General features: G+C 40.9%; 1 protein-coding gene across 50 annotated transcripts in view; it reads left to right on the top strand.

Moving 5' to 3' along the window:
• Window positions 1-24,309, top strand: part of LOC110950977 (carcinoembryonic antigen-related cell adhesion molecule 20-like) — a 46,151-nt gene that overhangs the window by 9,690 nt on the left and 12,152 nt on the right. For all 50 annotated transcript variants that reach the window (XM_051956184.1, XM_051956186.1, XM_051956205.1 and 47 more), the window contains 10 exons: window positions 674-733; window positions 1,037-1,302; window positions 2,496-4,775; window positions 5,059-5,391; window positions 8,789-8,952; window positions 10,054-10,180; window positions 11,962-12,240; window positions 15,716-15,994; window positions 16,958-17,212; window positions 18,290-18,407. In XM_051956184.1, coding sequence (XP_051812144.1) covers window positions 4,727-4,775; window positions 5,059-5,391; window positions 8,789-8,952; window positions 10,054-10,180; window positions 11,962-12,240; window positions 15,716-15,994; window positions 16,958-17,212; window positions 18,290-18,407 — 1,604 coding nt within the window. In that variant the 5' untranslated portion in view covers window positions 674-733; window positions 1,037-1,302; window positions 2,496-4,726. The remainder of the gene's footprint in view (window positions 1-673; window positions 734-1,036; window positions 1,303-2,495; window positions 4,776-5,058; window positions 5,392-8,788; window positions 8,953-10,053; window positions 10,181-11,961; window positions 12,241-15,715; window positions 15,995-16,957; window positions 17,213-18,289; window positions 18,408-24,309) is intronic.

Here is a 24,309-nt window from a genome sequence, read left to right as displayed (position 1 = left end):
TACATAAAATTATCCATAATGCTGCCCCACCACCTTTAAGAGCATATGTACAACGTCGCTCTCAAAAAATAACCACAGCCTTGCGTTCTGTATCACGGGGAGATTGCAGTGTTCCTAATAGAAAGTCTGCCTATTCAAGGTCAGCCTTTTCTGTTAAAGCTACTAATGAATGGAACAAGCTCCCTGACAATCTAAAGAATAACGATGATTTTCTAAACTTCTCACGTGAGGTCAAAAATTGGCTTTTAGAGCATCAGTTTTGCACTCACTAAAATATGGAGCAGACAGTAATAGTAAAGCTGTTACACATTATTATCTTACATTTTGACTATTCTGCATTTTTTTGTGCATTTTTGTTCTCTATGAATTTCATGCGTATTTTATTATGAATTTGATGTGTTTTTAATGTAATATTTGTATTGTATTCTATGTTGTATGCCATCTTTATGACTGCAATATTTTATTACCTGTTAGTGTTATGTATTTTTATTGTGCAAAGGACTGCAGATGGAAATTAGCTTCGTGCTAAATCTGGTGCAGGCATCTTTTTAATGTTACTGCACATTGTCCTTTTAAATAAACTAAAGTAAACTAAACTAAATGACCTGCATTTTAGAGCAGCAAATCATAGTTCCATCAGGACTGATCTGATCCTAGATCTGATTGTTCACAGCTCCAACCAACACCACCAGACCCCCCTCAGCTGCTCCTGAAACCACAGAGCAACATCCAGGTAAATAAACTTGTGTTTTCATGGCTTCATTTAATCATGGGAATTTACTGAGTCCATTGGTTTCTATGAGTTCACAGTCACAGTCAGAAAGAGCATTAAATCATAACATTATTATCATTTAAATTTTAGAACAGTCATCTGTAAGGAGAAAAACTTCAGTTTGCAGCACTTCTTTTCATTTCCAATGGACAGTGTTTATGTTTGTATTTGGAACTAAATTAGCTAGGAGACATGTAGTCTGTGTTTTGCATGAGAGGCCAAAAACATCAGGATTGATCTGATCCTAGATCTGATTGTTCACAGCTCCAACCACCACCACCAGACCCCCCTCAGCTCCTGAAACCACAGAGCAATGCCCAGGTAGCCTCCTGCCATCCTGACAGTACAATACCAGTACACCTCTTTCCCTCTGAACCGTCTTCTTGTTCTTCTCTGTCCTTCGTCCAGGTTACACTGAGGCTCTGATTGCTTGCTCGGTTGTGATCATTCTCTTGTTGGCTGGTTATCCACTCCTCTACAAATGGATGGAAAACAAGAGATCCAAACCTTCAAATGGGACAAATGTGGAGGTAACTCTCTCTGTCAGTGTTTCTGTGTTAAAGAAGAGACACTGCAGAAATATGAGTTCACTTCTAGAATGGTATCACCATGAAACCTCCCCAGTTGCTGCCTGAAGATAAAAAAAATCAGTAATTATATCTGGGAATAGTCTGGGAGAAACAGCGTATCCCAAGAGCATGGCGTAGGGCAGGAGGTGTTCTCATCCCTAAGGAGGAGGAGTCATCAGACCTCAGCCAGTTTGGGATGTTTCTCTAATAAATGTTGAGGGAAAGATTTTCATCAGAATTGTAGTGCAGAGGTTGGCGAGTTACTTCATCAGGAATGGTCTGATAGATTCTACAGTGCAGAAGGATTAGGGACATTTTCTGGGTGCTTGGAGCAGAATAGCATGATTTGGTATCAAATACACCCCCTGTCAAAAGTTTATCTCATTCAAATAAAGTAGAACCTGTCCTACAACTTTTGACAGGGGGTGTATCTACCAAATTTGGTACACATATGCAGCACATCAGGCTGAACAAAAAAGTCAGTGACAGCCACATTCCAAACCCAACAGGAAGTGAGCTATTTTGTGTTGAATGTCAGATTTTGCCCGTTTTTCATATATTTCTAGAGGGAACTCCTCCTAGGGGGAAACTCCAATTCACCTCAAATTGGGCCAGTACATACAGGAGGCCTTAATGATCCAAAGTTATTAAAATCTTTTTCCAAAGTCAAAGGGTGTGTCCGTGGAATTTTGATCCTTCTCCATGAAATTTCAAATGCTGTGTAAATGCCCTGAACATGCTCCAATCTGCCTGAAACTTTACATGTATGATCAGAGTCCTGCCCTGATCACATCCATGTGATGAAATACACCCCCTGTCAAAAGAAGGACAGGTTCTACTTTATTTGAATGAGACAGTGTCCTAAACCTTTTGACACGGGTTGCATATATATATATATATATATATATATATATATATATATATATATATATATATATATATATATATATATATATATATATATATATAGTGCTGTGTTTGAATCTGTTTCAAGTAATTAAAACACTTCAAACTGACTCTTGGAGCTGAGTGGCGACAGCACCTTCAAGGATTCTGGAGAGGAAGGGGAGCGTAAAAGATGTCGTGAAATCTATGAAAGTCAAAATAGATTTCAGCCATACTGGACCTTTTACTGTATTTTGTATTATTTTCAGGTGTCTGTTATCCAGCTGAAGGACACAGATGAAGACTCCACCTACCAGGTCCTGAATCCGGCCAGCATGGACCAGGACCAAACCTACTCCACTCTCAAATAGATGATTGATAGGCGGCTAGTAGTTTCCATCCATTTCCAGTGTTTGTGCTAAGCTAGGTTAGCCACATCCAGACACACACAGGTCAGCATCAGGTTCAGGAGTTTGCTCAGTGGTCATTCTGAGACAAAGTAAGAACCTGTGAGAAAATCGTGAAACAATCAGTTGAAGTTTAAATAAGAACTGAAAACAGATCTGAACTTTTTTTCTTCTGTTATTCATGTTTGGAGCTCACACATGTGTCTGCTGTCCCTGTTTATGAAACCACATAGAAAGTTGTTCAAATGTCTGTAAACTTTTCATTTCTGTGACTGTTTATCACTTAGCTGTGCACTTACATTTATTTATTTTATTTATTTTAGTTTTTCAGTTGCCAAATTGTCCCATTTCTTTCACCTCAAATAAATATAAAACTGAAATAACATTAAGAGTTTTTGACAAACACAAAGGAGGTGAAAAACGCCTCGAAACAGGGATTATGAAAATGAACAGTGTTTATCTGTAAATCTGCACAGATTTATTTCACACCAAAGAACAACCACTGGAAGCAGAAATAACTTCATTTTTTTTAAATCTTGGTTCATATTTCATTGAGTGTTTTTTTATATTTGGTTCCAGCTCTGGAGTCACATAAATTATCTTGTTAAAAGTTTGAGCTGCTGAAATGTCCCGTTTTTATTCACTTAACTGAGTAACAAACAGAAATAACACATTAAGCGTTGTGTTTTAACAGCATTTTTACAGAATAAATTACTGCTATATTCAACTATTTTTTCATGAATTCGTTCCTCAGATTTCCACCAGGTGGCAGCAGCATCTCACTGATGACATGTCTGCTTTTAATCCATGTGTCCCTTACATGTTTGATTCATATCACGATTCTATATGTAATATTAGGGAACGGGTTCATTCAAAGTAAGCTTTTGTTCATGCATCATTAATCGTTTATTATTGTGAAAGGATCCACCACCTTCAAAATAAAGTAAATTGATGCATCGCCCTGCTCCACATGCAATAAAAGTCACAAAGAAAAACAAAATGACCATAAACAGATGCAAAAAGTCAAATACAAACACTTGAAACATGAAAAATGGCATCAAGGATATAAGAAATGATGACAAAGAGATCACAAACCAAAGAAAAATGACCAAGAAGAGACAAAACAAACAGAAACAGCTGCAAAAAAAGTCGCAAACAAAGAAAAAAACGACCAGAAAAGGATAAAAAAAAATTACAGAAAGACACAATGACTACTTAGAGGTTCAAAAAAATAGTCACAGACACAAAACAACCATCAAGATTTGAGAAATGACCACAAAAACACACAGAATGACCGCAAACTGATGAGAAATGACCAGAAACAGATGCAATAAATTTACAAAAGGGTCAAAACATAAATAAAATGATTATAAACAGATGCAAAAAAGACAATAAAGAGACACAAAATGACCACAAAGGGATACAAAACAGTCACAAGGAGACATGATGACAACTTACAAATGCAAAAAAAGTCATGGATATAAAATGAGCAGGTAAATACAGAAAGAGCACCAGGAAAATGTCATAAATAAACACAAATTAACCACAACCAGAAGAGAAACAGCAAAAAAAAAGAAGCACAACGACACAGAATGACCAAAAAACGACACAGTGACCACCAAGATGTACACACAAAAAGATGTAAAAAAAAAAAATGCAGAAACAAGTGGAAAATAAGCCCCAAATGGCACAAAAACAGAAACAAAACAAACAAAAACAACACAAAATGAATAAAGACACAAAGTGATGTGACTGCAGGTCTGCAGTTTGGGGTGTTGCTGCTGTGCGGCCTTTTCCAGATGTCAGATGCAGATGTTTAGAGTGTGAATGGTGCTGACCAGAAAGAGCTGATGAGCTGCAGGAATTCAAATGATTCATTCTGATTCAAGACCTCAAAAATAAAAGATTCCTCTTAACAATGACGTGTGTGTGTGTGTGTGTGTGTGTGTGTGTGTGTGTGTGTGTGTGTGTGTGTGTGTGTGTGTGTGTGTGTGTGTGTGTGTGTGTGTTCACCTTGTCTGGGTGTGTCCCTCTAAAAGCAGCAGGTACTGCAGCAGCGCCTCTATTTGTGCTGGGATACTTGAACCGTCCAGATGGATCTGTTCGCCTTGAAGTCGTTTCTGCTTTTGCTCCTTTTCACCGGTAAGAAGAAGGAAACTTTCTGCACTCTGATTTATTTTCAAACTGTACTCTGGTTTGGACTATTTCGTGATTTTTTTCGTACGTTTTTGCTGCGTTTTTCCATCGTTTTACGCACAGAGAGTCCTGGTTCCTGCGTGTAGTCTGTTTGAATTCGTGATCAAATCATGTCAAATGTCTTGTTTATCGTCCTCCTTTATCCTGCTTTAGTTTTTTTTAACACTTATGTTACTTTTTCCTCCTCTTCCTGCTCTCTAACGTTACTTTCTGTGACTTTGTCCCCCAGGACGCTGCGCACCGCAGGATATTCTGCCGGCCGGTCCAGTGAACGCAATTTTGGGCCATAATGTGACTTTGACAACGCTGCTGGTTGACAAACCGAACTACGCTTTCATAAGCTGGAGTTTCAGCGACGGGAAGGAGCAGGTCCCTATCGCCACCGTGGGTTCACAAGGGCTGAAGCCGAACGCAGCTTATGAGGGAAGAGTGTCCATTAACGCCACCAACGGCGCCCTGAGCCTGTCGTCCCTGAAGACAGAGGACAGCGGGGATTATAGCATCAGCATCATAGCGCCTGATGGCACGACGGATGGTGCAGAAATCAAACTCCAAGTTCTGGGTGAGTCCTCTCTTCTCGGGGTTCTACCTGCCAAGGTGCAGCAACAGATTATATCCAGTTTCTTGTTTAATGTTGGATTACATCTGCAGTGCCTCGTAGTAGTTCAGATAATTGCTGTCGTTGTTTGCTGTGTGGCTGGGAACGCCTCTGTGAACTGGTTCAGTTTTGAATTGCAACATGTACATCGTAGTCCGGCATGTGTCACCTTTCCCTATGGATTAGGTTATGTGTTCTAAATTGGCACGCTGTGAATCAAAGCTACTTCTTGGACTGTGTCTCTGCCGAATTGATGAGAAGCTTCTAACAATCCAGAAAATGTGCTTTAATGTAAACGTTTGGCTTCACAGCAGCTCCACAACACGGTTGGGAGTAAAATTGGTACATTTTCTAATGCGCTTTGGTGCAGCAGGAAGGCGCCGACCACACCTGTACGGAGGGAGAGCAGATATCAGTGCGCTGCAGAACTCTGCGTCGCTTAGCAACCTAACAGTTCGAGGACTATATTCCTCGGCGGAGGGAAGAAAACTATTATTTGTTCTTTTTAGTTTTGTTTGCTTTGTCCACATTGTGTGCAGTTTTAAAACATTTGAGCTCCTCTACTTCCACTTGACATTGTGTTGTAAAATCACTGCGCAGGAGAGCCTGAAAGTTGAGCAACACCTGCAGGGTTTAATTTAAATAAAGTTTTTTAAAAAAGTCCAGAATGAAATGAAAACAGTAGAAGACTCTTCCACTGAACTGCTCCAGGGTGTGGCTCTGCATACTGTACTTTCCTGTGTGTGTGTGTGTGTGTGTGTGTGTGTGTGTGTGTGTGTGTGTGTGTGTGTGTGTGTGTGTGTGTGTGTGTGTGTGTGTGTGTGTGTGTCAGCATCGTCACACACTCACCAACAGGGCTCATTTTCTGGTCACCTGTTGTTGGTGCTTTAAACTCAGTGTAAAACCTTCCAGTGAAGTTTCTCCTCACTGTTACCGTATTTTACAGCCCTCAGGCTGCAGTGATGTTGCTCTAAAGCTAAAATGTCAGTGCTGGTAGATTAACCACAAAAACACCATTGGACTCATCTGCACTGTGAAAATCTTAACTGCTCCTGCTTGGTGTTGTTTTGCAGAAACATTACAATATTCTAATTTTATGACCTGTCAGAACTTATTCAAAGAAGCTGTTTCCATTAACTTTTTTGAGTGTGATTCTTCAAAATGCACATAAAATACACTGTGGGAACACATGAGAACATAGCTTAGCAATTAGCAGCTAAAGACATTTCCCTGAGGAGCTGGTGGAGACCAAACATGACATTAAAAGAGTGAAATTTGGATTTAGATTGATCCTGTGGGCACCAGCATGACGGTCATGTTGCTCTGTGTGTTCTGGAGTAGGCTGGTGTGTGTTTTCTGCAGTAGGCTGCTGTGTGTTTTCTGCAGTAGGCTGGTGTGTGTTTTCTGCAGTAGGCTTCTGTGCGTTTTCTGCAGTAGGCTGCTGTGCGTTTTCTGCAGTAGGCTGCTGTGTGTTTTCTGCAGTAGGCTGCTGTGCGTTTTCTGCAGTAGGCTGCTGTGTGTTTTCTGCAGTAGTTTGTCCTCTGCAGACATCCATCCTTAGCGTCCCTTCAGGGCAGTGTGGTTTACACACAGCAGGAAAAACGTATCCTTATTCTGCACTGTGTGGGGACGTTGGCTGAGGTGTTGGAGGTCAGAACTGGTTGCCACTCCTTCACATTGTTCACACACTCCTGCCGTTGCCCAATCATCACTAAACAGGCGGAGCACTGAGAGCCAGAGCTCCAGGATTACTGAGAACGAGTCCTTCAGGTTTAGCTGCTGCAGCTTCTTTGCCGTCTTCATTCACTGAATTCAAATGTTGATTTCAGAGCACAGTTTTAATTGTGCAAAGGGCCTCGGGTGAGCGCGCTGTTAAATCCTCCACCTCCACGTTTAATCTCTCGCCTGCTCGTTTGTAGCAGGATTTCATCAACAAAGCCAATGACTGCCTTCATTTCAGTGGAAATATCCACCAGAACACACCTCAGTAGAGATGCTTACACTTGGGATTAGAAACTTTAGTGTTTGTGGCTCCATGTTTGTTCAAATGTAGGAAAAAGTAAGAATGATCTCACACACACTTTACTAGGTGGTAAAATGCACGTTTTAACAGCTCTGGTCAGAAAAATCTTCTTTTCTTTCCCCATTTGTATTATAAAATTCTGAATAATGATTGATATTTGGAGCTTCCTGAATAGTTTATGCCCACCGCTGTAAGTGCTGATTGATTTTCCAGTTTGCTGCTGTCAGCTGCTGATGTAATCATCAACTGTGCTGATCATCCATTCATCAGTTTGAGTAACGTTCTGTCTAAAAGAGAAGAACTTCTCTGATTCTAGATTGAATAAATGTGAATATTTTGAGATATCTTGACATTTTTCCGTTTTCTGATGTTTTACAGACGTATGAAAATGCTGATAGATTAACTGACATAGAATTAGTTCTTAGTCGTACCCCAGACGTCACTTTTGATCCCTTTGGTTGATGCTTACTGAAATACAGCATCCATCAGCCCAATTATTACTGCAGATGGAAACATTACTAAAGCTGGGAATCATTGTGCACATCGCACAATCAACAGCTTTAAGCAACAAGTCCAGAGTTAGCCCAGATTGTTTGGTTTTCTATAAGAATGTATGAAATACTACAAAACAGAATCTCTTTCTCTCCATTCAGTAACACACACACCAAGCTTCCAGTTGTTTTCTTTTCCATGTTTGGACTTTACCTAAAATTAAGATTTGGCTTGTTGCTGTTTTTACAAAAGTTGTAGCTCAACCACAAAATTTTAAAAAACAAATTTTCTGATCTGAAAAAAGTCATCTGGGGATGGTTAATGGTGATAGCCATTGATACATTTTTTTACCCTTTTCACCTGAAATGTTGAGCCTGAATCCCAAATGACACAAATGTCTTTTTATTGTATTTGCCAAAATTATGCCATTTATTAGAGCCAGAAGCTGTAAAAACAAAAGGAATCGTCTGTCGTTTTTAGCTTTTTGATGGTCCTTGAACTGAAAATAGAACCATATCTGAGCTAAAACAAAGACACATCATGACTTTATTCTACATGCATCATTTAAAATAGTCTCTGACCAGATTCTGTAAAGCTCAGCTGCATGATGAGCGTCACACCTCTGTGGGTGGAACTGCTGTGGAAACTGACATTATTTAGATTTTTTAGAAAGACAAATGGAGAAAGCTTTGATTTGACATTAACTGCAGGACTGGCTCGGTTTCAGAATGACTTTTTTATGTTCATTGACTTTGTGTAAACGTATCTCTGGAGGAGCCAGAATCTCCTCTAGTCTTTGGGAATTTGAACTTTTAATTCAACTCTTCCTCACGTGTTTCCCTGCAGAACCGGTTTCAGATGTGCTCATCAAGTCCAGCATCCCTGAAGCGATCGAACACAACAGCACGGTGGTTCTGACCTGCTCTGCTAAAGGCTCCTTCCTCAAGTTCACCTGGACCAACGGCACCGCGCCCATAGTGGCCGACGGCAAGCGGCTGACGCTGAAAGACGTTAGTTCAAGTATTAATTTACATTGTTGTAGCTTTCTACTTTTGACTTTCAAGCTGTTAGTTATCCATTCATTATTCATTTGTTCATTTCTTCCACTGAATTTTAGCTTTCCTTGTTTATTTAGATTTTATGATTCAGTCCAATGTCTAGAAAACAAAGATTTTATTTTGAAATATTCTGATAATTTGCTTCACAGATGTGATTTTACCTCTGAACTGTAAAACCCTCTTTTTATATATAACATATTTTTATCAAGCAAATTCAAGACATACAGTGCAACTGGGATGCAGTTAGCATTTTTCTTTTTTCCTTCCAAAAAACATTCAAGAAACCAGTAAAGGTTGTCTCTATAAAACAAATAAAACCTCCCAGACCAACAAACAGAGCTCAGCTTAAAGACAAGAATCAAAGAGTCAGAGTGGACAAAATACAACAGATTAATAAAGAAGTAAGCGTGAAAAATAAACAAATAAAAGTACATTTGAAAGTAGTTTAAAGATATATAGTACTAATAATAACACAAGATGACGAGACATAAAAAACACGAGCAGGAATGAATGTTATATTTATATAGCATCAGTACAAAGGAAAAGCAGAGTATGTGCTGCTTTCTTTTATAAAAATAATTACACCATTTATCAGAGTCAAAAAGTAAAAATTGAAGGAGTAGCCTGATTTTCAACTTTCTGATGGTCCTTGAACTCCCCGTCTGTGGCATGATGTCAGGACATGAAGCGTTAAGCTCAAACTCACCAGAATCACTTTATTTTACACCGTTATTTAAATGTGATGAATGGTGTACCACAGTCTGTGAAGCTGTTTTAACTCGGAGAGATAAAACAGATTCAAAGTGTTAATATCCACAGCAGTTATTGTTTTCCAGTATTTTTAACACCTGTGGGCACCTGGAAAAATGCGGAGCACGTTGATTTCAATCATAGAAGTTCAACTCTCATTTTTAATCTTTTTTGATGATTTATTGTCATCCTGCACAGAAGATGTTTCTGAAATCTGTCTGCTTCCAGCCATAGCTGTGCTGTGTCCATGTAGGAGGACAGCCCACAGATCAGCCACACATCCTGTTTTTTCTCGTGTCACAGGAGGCAGCGTCCAGCATGCTGACCATCACGGGCGTCCTCAGGACAGATCTGGTCGGTCCTATCTACTGCAAAGCTGCTAACCCTCTGGATACGAAGAGCAGCCCCGCCTTCAACCTCACCGTCTACTGTAAGTTCTGCACCAGCTCGCTGCTAACAACGAGCTAACTGGTTAGCATGAGCAGTGAAGGAGGCCGCCATCATCAGACCAGAATAGGATTTAGTCAGAGGGAGTTTTACAGTCTAGATGGTATGTTGTCATTAAAAGTACTGAGCAGATTCTCGTTCCACAGAGGATGAACCCTTTGGATGCCGCAGTGGACGGGTTAGCCATAGCTCCACCGGGGTCTGATCACAGTTTTTGTTGCACAAGCATCTTTTGTTAGTTTTTTTCAGTTCAAGTTTTCTCATTTACTTCTACAATCATGTGGAGTTTTGACCACTTGGTAAGCAGTAATAGCAGATTATTTCATGTACTGACATCAACACGCCAAACCCAGTAAACATCATTATGTACAGCTGGACTTTTAGAGTCTAGATGGTAAAATGTCATAAAATACTGAGCAGATTCTGGCTCCGCAGAGGATGAACCCTTTGGATTTTAGTGAAGCATTTCACAATAATTCCTCTTTGCCACTTTTTGAATACAACTTTTATTTCCGTGTTTGGTAAGACCAAATGTGGATCAATCAGTCAGTCAAACTTTATTTATAGAGGATGGTGTCTTTCAGTCTTGTAGTGAAGCCTGTCGGAGTCACGAAGACTAAAATTTTATGACTTGAGACTATTTAAATCAGCAAAATCCACGTTTCAGTGCTGCCTGGTGCATAGACTAACAGTGCATATTTGGCATTTGTGCACGGACGTTCCTTGACATTTATCAGCCTTTCAGTTGGTCTGCATTGTTTGAGAGGCTGCACCTGACGGAATGGATCCACACCTGTAGGCCAACAAAGGAAGGTCACACCTGATCAGTCACTGCCACATCCTCACACCCAGACAGGTCATAATAATCACAATCCCACTAAGGTTTTACCGTCTGCATTCAGCTGTTTCTGCTGAAACTGCTGCCTTGTGACCGCTGACTTCAGATTGTTTGCGAGGCGCTCCCTCCCCACACTGTGTACACAGCGCTCTGCACTTCCACTCCTTCCCCATGACTAACCTGAAAGGCAGCGAGAAACCACACCGACCACTGTTCAGCCCTGTTATTAATTAATCTGAAGTCTACGGACGCGGCTCAGCAGGGTTTAATGTGCTCAGTGAAGAAGCTCGCTGCTGTTCAGTGTGTGCATGAAGTCTTTAGAAAGATGTAAAGTTACATATATGACATGACAGCTCTTTGTCTTCAAGTAAAATAATCAAATATATGTTCAGGGAACGGCATATTTTAAAGCTTTTCAGTCCTTTGCTGTTTCCCTGATGGTGTCTTTGTGTTAATTCTAAAACTACAGCTCATCATTCCTCTTTAATATGTTTACCACAGTTTTAGACTGATTTATTATTACTGATCATCTACAGACTAAAAACATTTAAAATGCTTCCAAATGTATCCGTAAAACTTCTATTTTTAAAGAATATTCACATAAAAATCAACCAAAATCCAGTTTGACTGATTTTTATGTGAATGTTTGTAAGAAACATTTTTAACATTTCTTTTTTTCCACCAAAAAATGTTCAGAAATTTCCCAAAAATGTTGAAAATGTGGACATCAGAAGTTTCACTGTGAAAATCTGTATTTTTTCCACATTTTCCAACTTTAAAACGGGTCAAACATGAGGGTTAAACGGCTAAAAAACAGTAAAAAATGTTGTCAAAGTGCAGCAGATTATTTCTTACAAATCAGTTCCAAAAGCAGCAAACCCTGCAGACTGGACCAGTGTGTTGAACGTTCTCCTGGTGCTCCACAGATGGACCGGATGAGGTCACCATCAGCCCTGCCAAGTGGCCCGAGTTCATCAGGTCCAAGTCCGACTTCAACCTGACCTGCTCGGCCCGCTCATTGCCGGCCCCGACCTACTCCTGGTACCATAAGGAGGACCTGATGGAGGTCCCGGGTCCCCTCCTCACTCTGGCGGACATCGAAGCGCACAAATTTGGGATGGAGAAGGAGGAGTACACCTGCAGAGTCCAGAACATCAAGACCGGCCGCACGGTATCCTCTGCTCCGGTCGCCTTCGCTGTGATGGGTGAGCCACACCTTTAAAAAACAAAAAAGAGAGAGAGAGATTCTGGAGAAGAACCAGAGATGATGCCATTCCTACAAAACTCTGTTTTCTGTTTCCAAACATTTCTAAGAGCAGAACGTGTATTTCTGCATGTCTTTAAGGTCTTCTCCGTGAAGACCTCTGCAAGGAACATCTCACACCATTTGTCCATCAGAATTAAAGCTTCTGTGACTTTTTTTAATCAGTTCCAATCATTGATTTGTAATCCACAGCTGGTGTCTGTTTCTACACAACAAACATACAAAATAACATTTAAATCTTTCAGGATGTGAGAATCCAGATGTTCTGAGCTCCATGTAGTTTCCAGAACTTTAGTGATCTTTATAAAGTCCTGCGTCTCTACGGAAACCGTGGCTAGAAGGAAAGAACTCAGATATGTCCTCTGTGCAGAATAACTCTATAAATGATATCACAAAAAAGAGTTAAAGTTATTATTTATTTTACACAAACTGAAAAAAATCTGCAATCAACGTGAACAGTGGTGGAAAAAAGTTTTCCTACACCCCAAACATTTATGAAATCTTACATTAAGACGTTCTTCAGGTGTCATTTCTTTTAGCCTAATCACAGCCTTAATATTAAACAAGATTTAGAACTGATTGGTTCCATAAAAATGAGAAGTTTTGAACATTGGATCATTTTGGTAGAATTTAATTTTATCAGTTTTTCTTGTAATCAACAAACAAATAAATATCATTTGTGTTAGTTTGTGTCTGTCTAATGCAGCCACACCTTTAGAAACACTAAAAAATATTTTTTTGCAAATATTTCATGATAATATTTGAGATTGTGTGAAATTTGAAGCGTGTCTGAAAACGTTTTTCCACCTCCGTATGCCGTTGTTCTAGGAGTTCCCAAAACGAGAGAAAACTCCACTTATTATAGATACAAACATGTGTAGTGTGTGGTTAAATATCTGCATATTATTGGTATTTAACTATTTTATTGAGCTTCCACAGTTGTCTTCTCTCTGTTCAGTGCAAACACAGCCTGCAGTTCAGCTCTAAGTCTGCACTCAGTCATGGATTTTTCTCTGACTTTTTACACAATCTGGTAGCAGATCTGCACGTTTTTAGATGAGGCCTGTAAGTGACAGTGATGTGAATGAAACATCACGACTTTAAGTTAAAATGTTTGGTTAACTTCTCAGATAACACACAGTCACAGATGTGTAGTTCAGGAACCGTTTTTAGATGGTTTTTTTTAAGTTAGCGTTCCTTTCAGCCCCATCAGAGGATTCATAGCAACACCTGGTAAATCCTCAACTTCTCATTTTCTCATGCAGCCTGAAATGGATGAACTGTCCAGCATTAGTGCACATCTGACTGTATGAGTGGTGTTGAACGCTGGGTGAAAGGAGAAGTTACATTTTAACAGCTCGAACACACCAAACCAATACAGAAACAAGTGTTCAGAGTAAAGCAGAAGTCCACCAACGATGTGCCTCAGAGAGACCGTTAAACAGACTCCATAGTAACGTCATAGTAACGGCTCCAAGCATCCACAGCTGATTGGTCCGTTTGTACCTGTGAACAACCTGTGCTGTCCCTCATTTTCTGCTCAGGAATGCTTTTCTTCTTGTTCTTTTGGAGGACGTTGTCTTGGTCTCACATTCTTTTGTTTTCTTTCATTTTGGTTTATGAGAGAGGAGGTAGAGGAAGGAGGAGTGAAAAAAGAAGTGACTTGAGCATTTTATTTTGGTGAGTCAGAGCGGGTTTGGCAGGTTGAAACACAGCGAGGCCTTCAGACGAGATCAGTGGTTTACAGGAGAAAGGGAGGAACGTTTGCTTGGTTCTTGGTGTCATGAATAGAAAATGGGAGTTATTTTTATTTCATGGTCTTATTTTAGTTGCTGTAATCAGAACAACACGTCAGCAGGCTGATTCCTCTGAGAGTTTTACTGATCCAAACAGTTTGGATCGACTCTGAACCGTGTCCTGCAACAATAGATAACTGGATTCATTCATTAATGTTTGACTATTTTTCATCGCTGTCTCACCTGTTTTAGAGGGCTTCTTAGGAACAAACTGAACTGTGATTTACCACCAAATGACTAAAGTAAAGTAACTGAGGTGATTTTGTAGGGCATCCATCCATCCATCCATCCATCCATCCATCCATCCATCCATCCATCCATCCATCCATCCATCCATCCATCCATCCATCCATCCATCCTCTATCCTCCGCTTTATCCTCACTTGGGTCATGGGGGGTGCTGGAGTCTATCCCAGCTGACTCGGGTGAAGGCAGGGGACACCCTGGACAGGTCACCAGTCTGTCACAGGGCTACATATACAGACACACAATCACACTCACATTCACACCTACGGACAATTTAGAGTAACCAATTAACCTCAGCATGTTTTTGGACTGTGGGAGGAAGCCGGAGTACCCGGAGAAAACCCACGCATGCACAGGGAGAACATGCAAACTCCATGCAGAAAGATCCCAGGCTGGGATTTGAACCGGGGATCTTCTTGCTGAAAGGAGAAAGTACTAACCACTACTCCACTGTGCAGATTTTGTAGGGCAGTGTATGAAAAATAATTTCATAAAAAGCTGAATGATGACCTTTTTCATACCGAGAATCATGTGGTCCTTTCTCATGTGGTTCAAAGCAGTGGAGATGTGTTCTGGGTGTCATCAGATCTCTGTGGTTCTGATTTAAACAGTTAATTAGTCACGTTGCCTCGTTTAACCCTGATGTCGTCCTGTGGGTCAATTAAACCGTTTTAAAGTTTGAAAATGTGAAAAAAAGTCTATTTTCACAGGGAAACCTCTGATGTCCACATTTTCAGGAATTTTTGAACATTTTTCTGTGGAAAACAGAAATGTTAAACAAAATGTTTCTTCAAGAACATTCACATAAAAATCAACCAAAATCCAGCGAATTTTGCAGATTTTTTTGTGAATGTTCTTAAAGAAAATATTAGAAATTGTATTGATATATATATATGATCAATTTAGATATTTTTAGGATTTTCTTGGATGATTTTTATTCATTTTTTGAAAATACTGACAAGAATGTTCTTGCCAAATTTAAAGGATTGTTTTTTTAAATAAAACTTTTAATGGAAACTTTGAAGGAATTATTGGAATTTTTTTTCCTGAAGGTTTTGCAAATTTTCATAAATTTGGGGAATTTTTTTGACTGAATTTGGGATTTTTTTTTCAGACAAGAGAACAATATTTTTGGTAAATGAAGACAACAGGAGGGTTAATCAGAATCAGCTTGAAAGAACAACACAACATAGAAGGAATTTGGTGTCAGCTGTTGGTGTGGCCCAATAATCAAAGAGAATAATTTAAAAAAACGACAAAGACGGGAAAAAATAGTTGTAATAAAAATGCAATGTAGCTGAAACTATCAAGTATTTGCATCAAAGAAGCTGCAAAAACAGAACTAAAGCATCTCTTTCTCTCTGATTGCTCTCAGAGGCCGTCACAGGCGTTAAAATCACCGGTCCCACTGAAAAGCTCATGGCCGGTAACAGCACGGCCAACCTGACCTGCCAGGCGGCGGCGGGCACCGTGAAGACCAAGAAATGGCTGAAGGACGGCAAACCGCTGACCGCCAGCTCCCGTGTGATCTTCTACAACAACATGAGCTCCGTGTTCTTCAACATGCTGCAGAAAGAGGACAACGGAAAGTACACGTGTCAGTTCATCAACCCGGTCAGCACCGCCGAGGCCGTCTACGCCATGGTGGTCAACTGTGAGTGTCCGCTCAATCAATCAATCAATCTTTATTTATATAGCACTATTCGTCCATTTAAAATGCAACACAAAGTGCTTCACAAAATAGAAGAATACAACAACAGAGAGAGTAAAAGCATAATATAACCGACAGCATCCCGCTTCCAGATATATACACGCATGCGCTCACACACACACTCACAAAACGCACACACACACACACGGTGCTGAGACACGGCAGGGCACTGCATTGCTTTGCTGGGAGACCAGTTTACGTTAACGGGATTTGTGGGCGTGGGTTTAACAGCCGTGGTGATTTCATTTTACTGCACTTTTATTACATTCAGGGATCATAAAAATGTGTCTGTGCCCATGGAAGACAACGGGCCTGGGGAATGCTTAGAGATGTTTTAACCCCGGCGTCGTCCTGCAGGACAAAATTCATCCGTTTTAAAGTTTGAAAATGTGGGAACAAAAAAAAATCACAGTGAAAACTTTCACATTTTCAACATTTATTTAGGAAATTTTTTGAACATTTATTTGGTGAAATAAAAAGAAATGTTAAAAATGTTCTTTAAGAACATTCACATAAAAATCAACCAAAATCCAGCAAATTTCACTGGATTTTGGTTGATTTTTATGTGAATGTTCTTAAGAAAATATTAGAAATTTTGCCGATATATAAATGGAATCACTTTAGGTATTTTTAGGACTTTTTCTGAAGATTTTTACTCATTTTTTAAAAATGTTTGCAAGAATTTTCTTGCCAAATTTTGGGGATTTTTTTAAAAATAGAACTTTTCAGGAAAACTTTTAAGGAATTATTGGAATTTTCTTCCTGAAGGTTTTGCAGATTTCCAGAAATTTGGGGAATTTTTCTGCTGAATTTTTGGATTTTTTTTTTTCAGACAACCAAACCGTATTACTTTCTGGTGCCTGTAAAAGGACAGCCGGAGGGTAACTGTCTTCTTTCTGCTTCCAGTTGGTCCAGAGCCGGCGTCGGTGAAAGGCGAAGATGCCGTAGAGGTGAACGACCCCGTGAAGCTCACCTGCTCCGCCGCCTCCGTCCCTCCCTCCATCTACACCTGGAAGTTTAACGGCTCGGAAACTCCAGTCAAAACAGCAGACTACAGCATCGCTGAGGCCATGTACAAAGACACGGGATCGTACACCTGCACGGCGTACAACAACGTCACCGGAAAGAGCACCACAGCCAGCCACTTCCTGTCTGTCAAAGGTGAGCTCCACGTCTGCAACTCTGAAGTTTAAGCTTAAAGGACGGACTGTCAGCACGCATTAGCAGCCCATTTAAACCTCTGAACTCCAGGCAGCTCATTTCTTCGTCTCATATTTTGTTCTCAGTTATAATACCGTGAATCATACAAAATGTAAAATTCCTTGCAGGCTCTACATACTTTACATTCTGTCCTATTTACGTCTTTCCAACGTCTACAGACTCATATTTTTTTTCATTCTCTTCATCCCAGCTCTACAAACGTGTTTCACCATGCTGAATGCATCGTCCAACAACATGCTGGATTGATTTATGTTTACTGATAAACTAGGTTTTAGTTTGCTCTCCAAATTATTTGGATTGAACGTAAATTCTCCTCTCTGCTCTGTGTGAAAAGTCACTGAGTTTTTGTCATATTCTGTCTGTTGCGCGTTTTTTTTGTAGAATCTGTTGCAAACACTTCATATTTGATTTTTTTTTTTAGTGAGACCTGTATAAAGAAGGGATTTGCTGATGTGTGATGATTTTAGGCTTTGATTTGAGTAATTTTTCGGATGAACTGGTTTCTTTTTTGTTTTTGTTTGATGCCTTAGAGAGAACCAACCGTCGTACCCAGAGGGTTGAAGTTTTCCATTTATCTTGAGTTAATGAGAGTTTACTTCAGTGCGCTTGTTAAATTCATATCCGTTTCTTTCTTTATTTATTTATCTTGTTTCCGATCAAACAACGGATAGTTCTGCCAACATGACAGGAATACTTTGGAATCGTTCATCATCATGACTCAGCAGATGGCATTTCTTCATTTTATTGGCATGCTAGCTCGGTATTGTCTTTAGAGCTGCAACAAACACGTTGATTGTAATGTTGATGTGCACATTATCAGAAGTACCGATCGCTTCCATAGCAGTTACTCACCCTGCAGTCATTTCCTGCGTGGTTTCGGTTCGGTGAATCACACCGCTATTGGGCACACAGTGGAAATATGTGTTTGCACTAATGTACGATCCGTTTTCATGTATTGAGAAATGTTTCTGAGAACATTCTGATCTGTTAAAGATAAACAAAATCCTGTTTTTCCAGAGGAGGGAGCGTTGGATGAAGGTCTCTCAGATGGAGCCATCGCTGGAATCGTCATCGGCGTCCTCGCTGCTCTAGGAGCCGCCATCGGCTTAATCTTCTACTGCCGACAGAAAGTACCGTAAGTACTCCTGTTCTCTGGTATCTGAAGATGAAGACATGGTCAGGGTTGTCTGTTTATTCCAAGAGCTCCACTTCAGGTCTCTGTGCAGTAATCTTCCTGCTTAATTATTTAGCCGACCAGTCGTTTCCTGGCTTAATGTGCTGACGTTGGCTGATAAGGTCAAGCTCTATGTATCTACGCTTTAGTGTGGATGCAGAATGCGTTTCAGTCCGTCCCAGAGTAGTTTGATGGGGTTGAAGTCAAACCAAACTTGGGAATCCATTAATCCATGGAAGTGGCTTTTATGAACGGAGGCATCGTTTGTCCCGTTGGATCAGACAAAAGGCTTGTTGTTGTTAAAAGTGTCTGTAGGAGTTATCATCATTGGATCCAAGAAACCAGCCCAAACCAGGATAAAGACTTAAGCCAGTGAAAGAAAGGATTGTTTGTGGTCTTTGGGTGTGTTTGTGTCTGTCATGCCGACCTTTAGTCTGAGGAACATGCTAGAAACTGATTTCCTTTAAAGAGAGGAATACTGGGCTTGAGTTTGGTGTACTTTATAGCTGTTCAGTATTCTAACTGTAGTATCTACGGTATACTGCTATAGCAGAGTTTTAAAGATGGACATTCTATTGTGTAAAATAAAGGAACTAATAGTTCCAACATGGCCTGGTTACTGCACTAAATGTCATGTTTGGCGTGGCGTTGAGTGAACGGTAGCCCAGGGTGGATATACAGTACTGATGAACAGTACTCACCCAACTTTAAACAAATGTTCTTGTTTTGTTGCTTTTTAACATTGATTCATGTTCAATGGTCATGTCAGAGTTAAAGCTGATTTTTACCATTCATGTCCATTCATCAAAATATAAGGAGACTGATTGGGTAAATATTAAACCTGCTGAGGTCAGTGCTCAGTGGATGCATGATTGGCTGCAGCTGTGCAGCTTCGGCTGAATGCTTCAGGTTATTGTCTGGATGGAAAACAAATCATCTCCCACGTTCACAGTTCTCTTGGTGAAGAACGTCAGGGAATTGTTTTTCAGAGACATTAGAATGGGACATGTCTGCATCTTCAGAACACAAACAGGAAGTGAATTCACTGACATATGTGCGTTACGTTTGGACTGCTATGATTGGTGGAACTCATGGGAGGCGGGACTAGATTGTGGAAAAGTTGCGGTGATTGGACAGAACTGCAAGTTGGCGCAGAATTCATGGAGGTTGGTTGCATTCGCGTGAGCTGGTGCCATCGCAGCATGGTGACTTCCTGAAGGGACTGGATAACGGTGTGTTTGTGATGATGTGCAGGTTTTGGTGTCCGTCTAACTTAGTGTTTAGTCTGATGGAAGTTGGTGTCATCAGACTAGGGCTGCAACTAACGACACGTCGACGAATCGTCTGAGCACGATATGTGTATGAATGTATGTGAGTTTACATCAGTCTGACATGTTGCAAGACGTCAAGGCGGGAAAGGAATGAAGGGAATTTCTTAGAAGGTTATGAAGTGTCGGACATCCGTGATCTATCATAAGCGCGGATGTCAGCGTTTACTATACAGCTGTATCTAAACGCGAACATCAGCGCTGCATCATGCATACATAATACATGCATGATGCAGCGCTGATGTCCGTCTGTGTTCTGTGCTCCGGTCAGACAAAGATTTCTGTTGCATTGTGCGTTCACTTCCGCTTTTGATGACGTATCGTGCTCAGACGATTCGTCGACGCGTCGTTAGTTGCAGCCCTACATCAGAACAAAGAATCTTCTTCCAGTTGACTTCAGTCTGGTAATGAACTCAGCAACAACAACTCACTGTTGTTTAATCCACAGTCTCTGTCATCTCAGCTGCTGATCTCGTTGCTCCTTCAGAGGCGTCATAGAGTCTTGGTGGCCTCCCTCTCTGGTCTCTTTCTCCTTCAGAGGAGTCATAGAGTCTTGGTGGCCTCCCTCTCTGGTCTCTTTCTCCTTCAGAGGCGTCATAGAGTCTTGGTGGCCTCCCTCTCTGGTCTCTTTCTCCTTCAGAGGCGTCATAGAGTCTTGGTGGCCTCCCTCTCTGGTCTCTTTCTCCTTCAGAGGCGTCATAGAGTCTTGGTGGCCTCCCTCTCTGGTCTCTTTCTCCTTCAGAGGCGTCATAGAGTCTTGGTGGCCTCCCTCTCTGGTCTCTTTCTCCTTCAGAGGCGTCATAGAGTCTTGGTGGCCTCCCTCTCTAGTCTCTTTCTCCTTCAGAGGCGTCATAGAGTCTTGGTGGCCTCCCTCTCTGGTCTCTTTCTCCTTCAGAGGCGTCATAGAGTCTTGGTGGCCTCCCTCTCTGGTCTCTTTCTCCTTCAGAGGCGTCATAGAGTCTTGGTGGCCTCCCTCTCTGGTCTCTTTCTCCTTCAGAGGCGTCATAGAGTCTTGGTGGCCTCCCTCTCCGGTCTCTTTCTCCTTCAGAGGCGTCATAGAGTCTTGGTGGCCTCCCTCTCCGGTCTCTTTCTCCTTCAGAGGCGTCATAGAGTCTTGGTGGCCTCCCTCTCCGGTCTCTTTCTCCTTCAGAGGAGTCATAGAGTCTTGGTGGCCTCCCTCTCCGGTCTCTTTCTCCTTCAGAGGAGTCATAGAGTCTTGGTGGCCTCCCTCTCCGGTCTCTTTCTCCTTCAGAGGAGTCATAGAGTCTTGGTGGCCTCCCTCTCCGGTCTCTTTCTCCTTCAGAGGCGTCATAGAGTCTTGGTGGCCTCCCTCTCCGGTCTCTTTCTCCTTCAGAGGAGTCATAGAGTCTTGGTGGCCTCCCTCTCCGGTCTCTTTCTCCTTCAGAGGAGTCATAGAGTCTTGGTGGCCTCCCTCTCTAGTCTCTTTCTTCCACAGTCATCAAACTTTTGAGGAGGTTGAGATAAAGTTTAATGTGTGCTGTATGTCCTAGAGTTTGTGTACAAATAGTTCTTTTGCTTGTTGGTTGGGTTATTTTGTTCTACTGCGCTTTAACGGCACTCCTTTCTGTACGGGTTAGAAATGTGTGCTATCTGCCCTTCTCTGTGTATCTTTAACACATCTGTCATTTCCTTTGTGTCTGTATGTTTCTCAGTCACGTCCGACACTTCATGACCTTCTCAGAAATTCCCTTCATTCCTTTCCCGCCTTGACGTTTTGCAACATGTCAGACTGATGTAAACTCACATACATTCATACATTCAGGGCCACACATCTGTCACAGCTGCCAGAATTTACACCACGGCTCCGCTCGGAAATTCCTTTCACCGTGTCAAAGTTGTTTCTCAACAGAATCCAGGTTTTGTAATCAGAAGCCCTTAGAATGAGGCTTCAGGAATATGAGCGTCTGTTTTGTGAAAGACAGGCTTCACTTCGGTTCAGATTAACAAGAAAAAAATGAAAATCTGTTTGAAGTTATCGTGGGAAACAACAAAATCTGCTCATATTAAGTCATTCCCAGTAGAAATAATCAAGCTGAAGGGCTTGGTGTCCTTCAGGGGAATTACCAGATGTGGTCATGAAGACGTTAAAAAGGAAGTTGCGGCCGCATTAAGCACCAGAGCAGCAGATCCCAGCGGTCCACACCTGAACAGCAGCAGTGATGCAATCCTGCATCCTGTCGCATTTCAACAGACTGAGGAGTGAAACAAACGACAACCAGTGAGTCAGTGACGGCCTCAGACCGGTCATTCCTCACTCTGGATGTCAGAAACCAGGAGTTTCAAAGCGGCTGCAGGACGTTTAGATCCAAAGATGTTTAAAGCTGCTGATGAAGAATCATTTCTGTCTCCTTTTACATCTTCATGTAGATTTAGAAAGATGACAGAAACTCGCTGTAGAAGCTCAAGATAAGATGTAGTTTTCAGAAATGATTAGTTTCATGGTTTGATTATGAATTTAAAATCATTTTTCACACTCAGGTCGATTGTTTCAGCGTCCGTGAGACTTCTTTAGTGATAACATTTATGGAAAAATAGATAGTTTTGATATTTTTTTTTATCCTCAGTCTGAATAAAATCCATGTACATTTTTTAGGTTCTTTAAATTCACTCATCGTAAATCAGTTTCTTTATGTTTTTGCTGCTGTGACACTTTATCTTCACTGTGGGCTCATTTTTTTCACTGGAACATAAAGTCCTGCTCCTCTATGGAAATAAAACAAGCACCACTAGAAATAGAAATGTCTGCAGTTATGACGTCTTCATTCATTAAAATAAATATTTATTCATCAAAAATAGAAACAAACGGTAGCAGCACGGAGCGCCTTTTCCCAGATGTTAATTTTCTTTTTTTTATTGATCTTTGGCGTTATAAATGTGTCGTAAACTGTTCAGGTGTTCAACAAGCAGCTCTCTGGAAGGCTGTAGAATCAGAGCAAAGCCTGTCTGTCTCCGTGGCTGTGATGTTCAGTCCTTCAGGTCTTTTCTCTTCATCTCCGTCTGAAGGTGTTGGTGGGGATGACAGGAGGTTTTGTTCTCTGGTGGACCTCCATGCTGGTGGTGTTCACAGAGGATCATGGAGGACTTTAGATCTCTGTTTGGGGTTTCCATGACAACTGAAAGTCTGTATTAATGAGCATTAGCTGGGATCGCTTCAGTCGGGATCTACAACTTGATTTCACACAACCGGAAACGTATCTGACAGTAAAGCTGCAGGATTAAACGGATTCTAAAAGTTGTCAACTGAAATAATCACCAGGAGAAATGACTTAAAGAACACAGTCTGGATTCTCTGATTTCAGCTTCTCAGATGTGAACATTTTCTGGTTTCTTTCCTCCATGACAGTAAACAACGTGGGACGTATCCTGGGCTTTAGGAAACTCTGATCTTTTTCAGAATTTTCTGGCATTTTGTCGAGCAAACAACTAATCGACTGATCCAGAAAAGAATCGGTTGTGATTTTAAGCTCTAGGTAACTGTAGGAGTGACAGCTCTGTTTTTCCAGTGATCTGATTGGTCAGATCTCACCTGCACTGCAGCAGGTTAGCCCTGCGGCGTGGTTACCATGGCGATCTACCTGTTGAGCCAGTTTAGTGATCCAGGTTTAAAGAGAGCAGCTCTAACCCACTGATCGCACAAACATCAGATTACGGCGACACGTCGGAGCTTTTAGTGCAGCTGGAATCAGAGAAGTCAGTTAAAGATCAGACGGTAAAATGTTCCTGTGTGAAGAAGACGGATGGATGAGAATATCTGCAGACATGCTGCTGCTCTTTGTTGTCCTCATTTACAGGCACCAAAAATATTGGTTTCTCCTCTGAAAAAATTCCAAAAATTCAGCTAAAAAAATCTCCAAATTTCTGAAAAGAAGAAGAAAAGAAAGACGAAAATCAACCAAAATCCAGAGAAATTCACTGGATTTTGGTTGGTTTTCTTCTGAAGAAACATTTTTTCCACCAAAAATGTTCAAAGATTTCCCATAAATGTTAAAAAACGGACATCAGACGTTTCACTGTGAAAATGTTTTTTTTCCCCACATTTTCAAACTTTCAAACGGGTCAGTTTGAGCTGCAGGACACCAGGGTTAAAAGAAGCTCTCCACAGACGTTTGTTTTTAGTCATTTTGGCAGATCGGCGGCTTCATTTAACACCGGAAGCGACGGGAAGACGATTTAATCACTTTTCAAAATAAAACACCCTGCAGACTTTGTCAGAAATAAGATTTAAATAAAATAAACTGCTTTTATTCTCTCTGTGTGGCCCAGAGGGTGAAATGAGCAGTTTCAGTGCTTTTTGTGTTTAAGCACAGCAGCAACGGTGCTGTTTAGGTAAATTTATCACAGATAACCGCTGACAGAACGGTGTTTAGTCAGCAGTACTGTAAAATAATGTCAATTATGGAGATTCTACACATAAAGGGAGGTTTCATTTGGTGACACCGAATGCTTCATAAGCATCATGTTTAGGACTTCTCGCCTGTGTTTTTGAGCACCAGATGTCTGTGTCAGACTAGAAA

This window comes from Acanthochromis polyacanthus, chromosome 11 (genome assembly GCF_021347895.1).
Source record: "Acanthochromis polyacanthus isolate Apoly-LR-REF ecotype Palm Island chromosome 11, KAUST_Apoly_ChrSc, whole genome shotgun sequence".
Taxonomy (NCBI): domain Eukaryota; kingdom Metazoa; phylum Chordata; class Actinopteri; family Pomacentridae; genus Acanthochromis; species Acanthochromis polyacanthus.
This window is presented reverse-complemented; position numbering and strand designations above follow the sequence as displayed.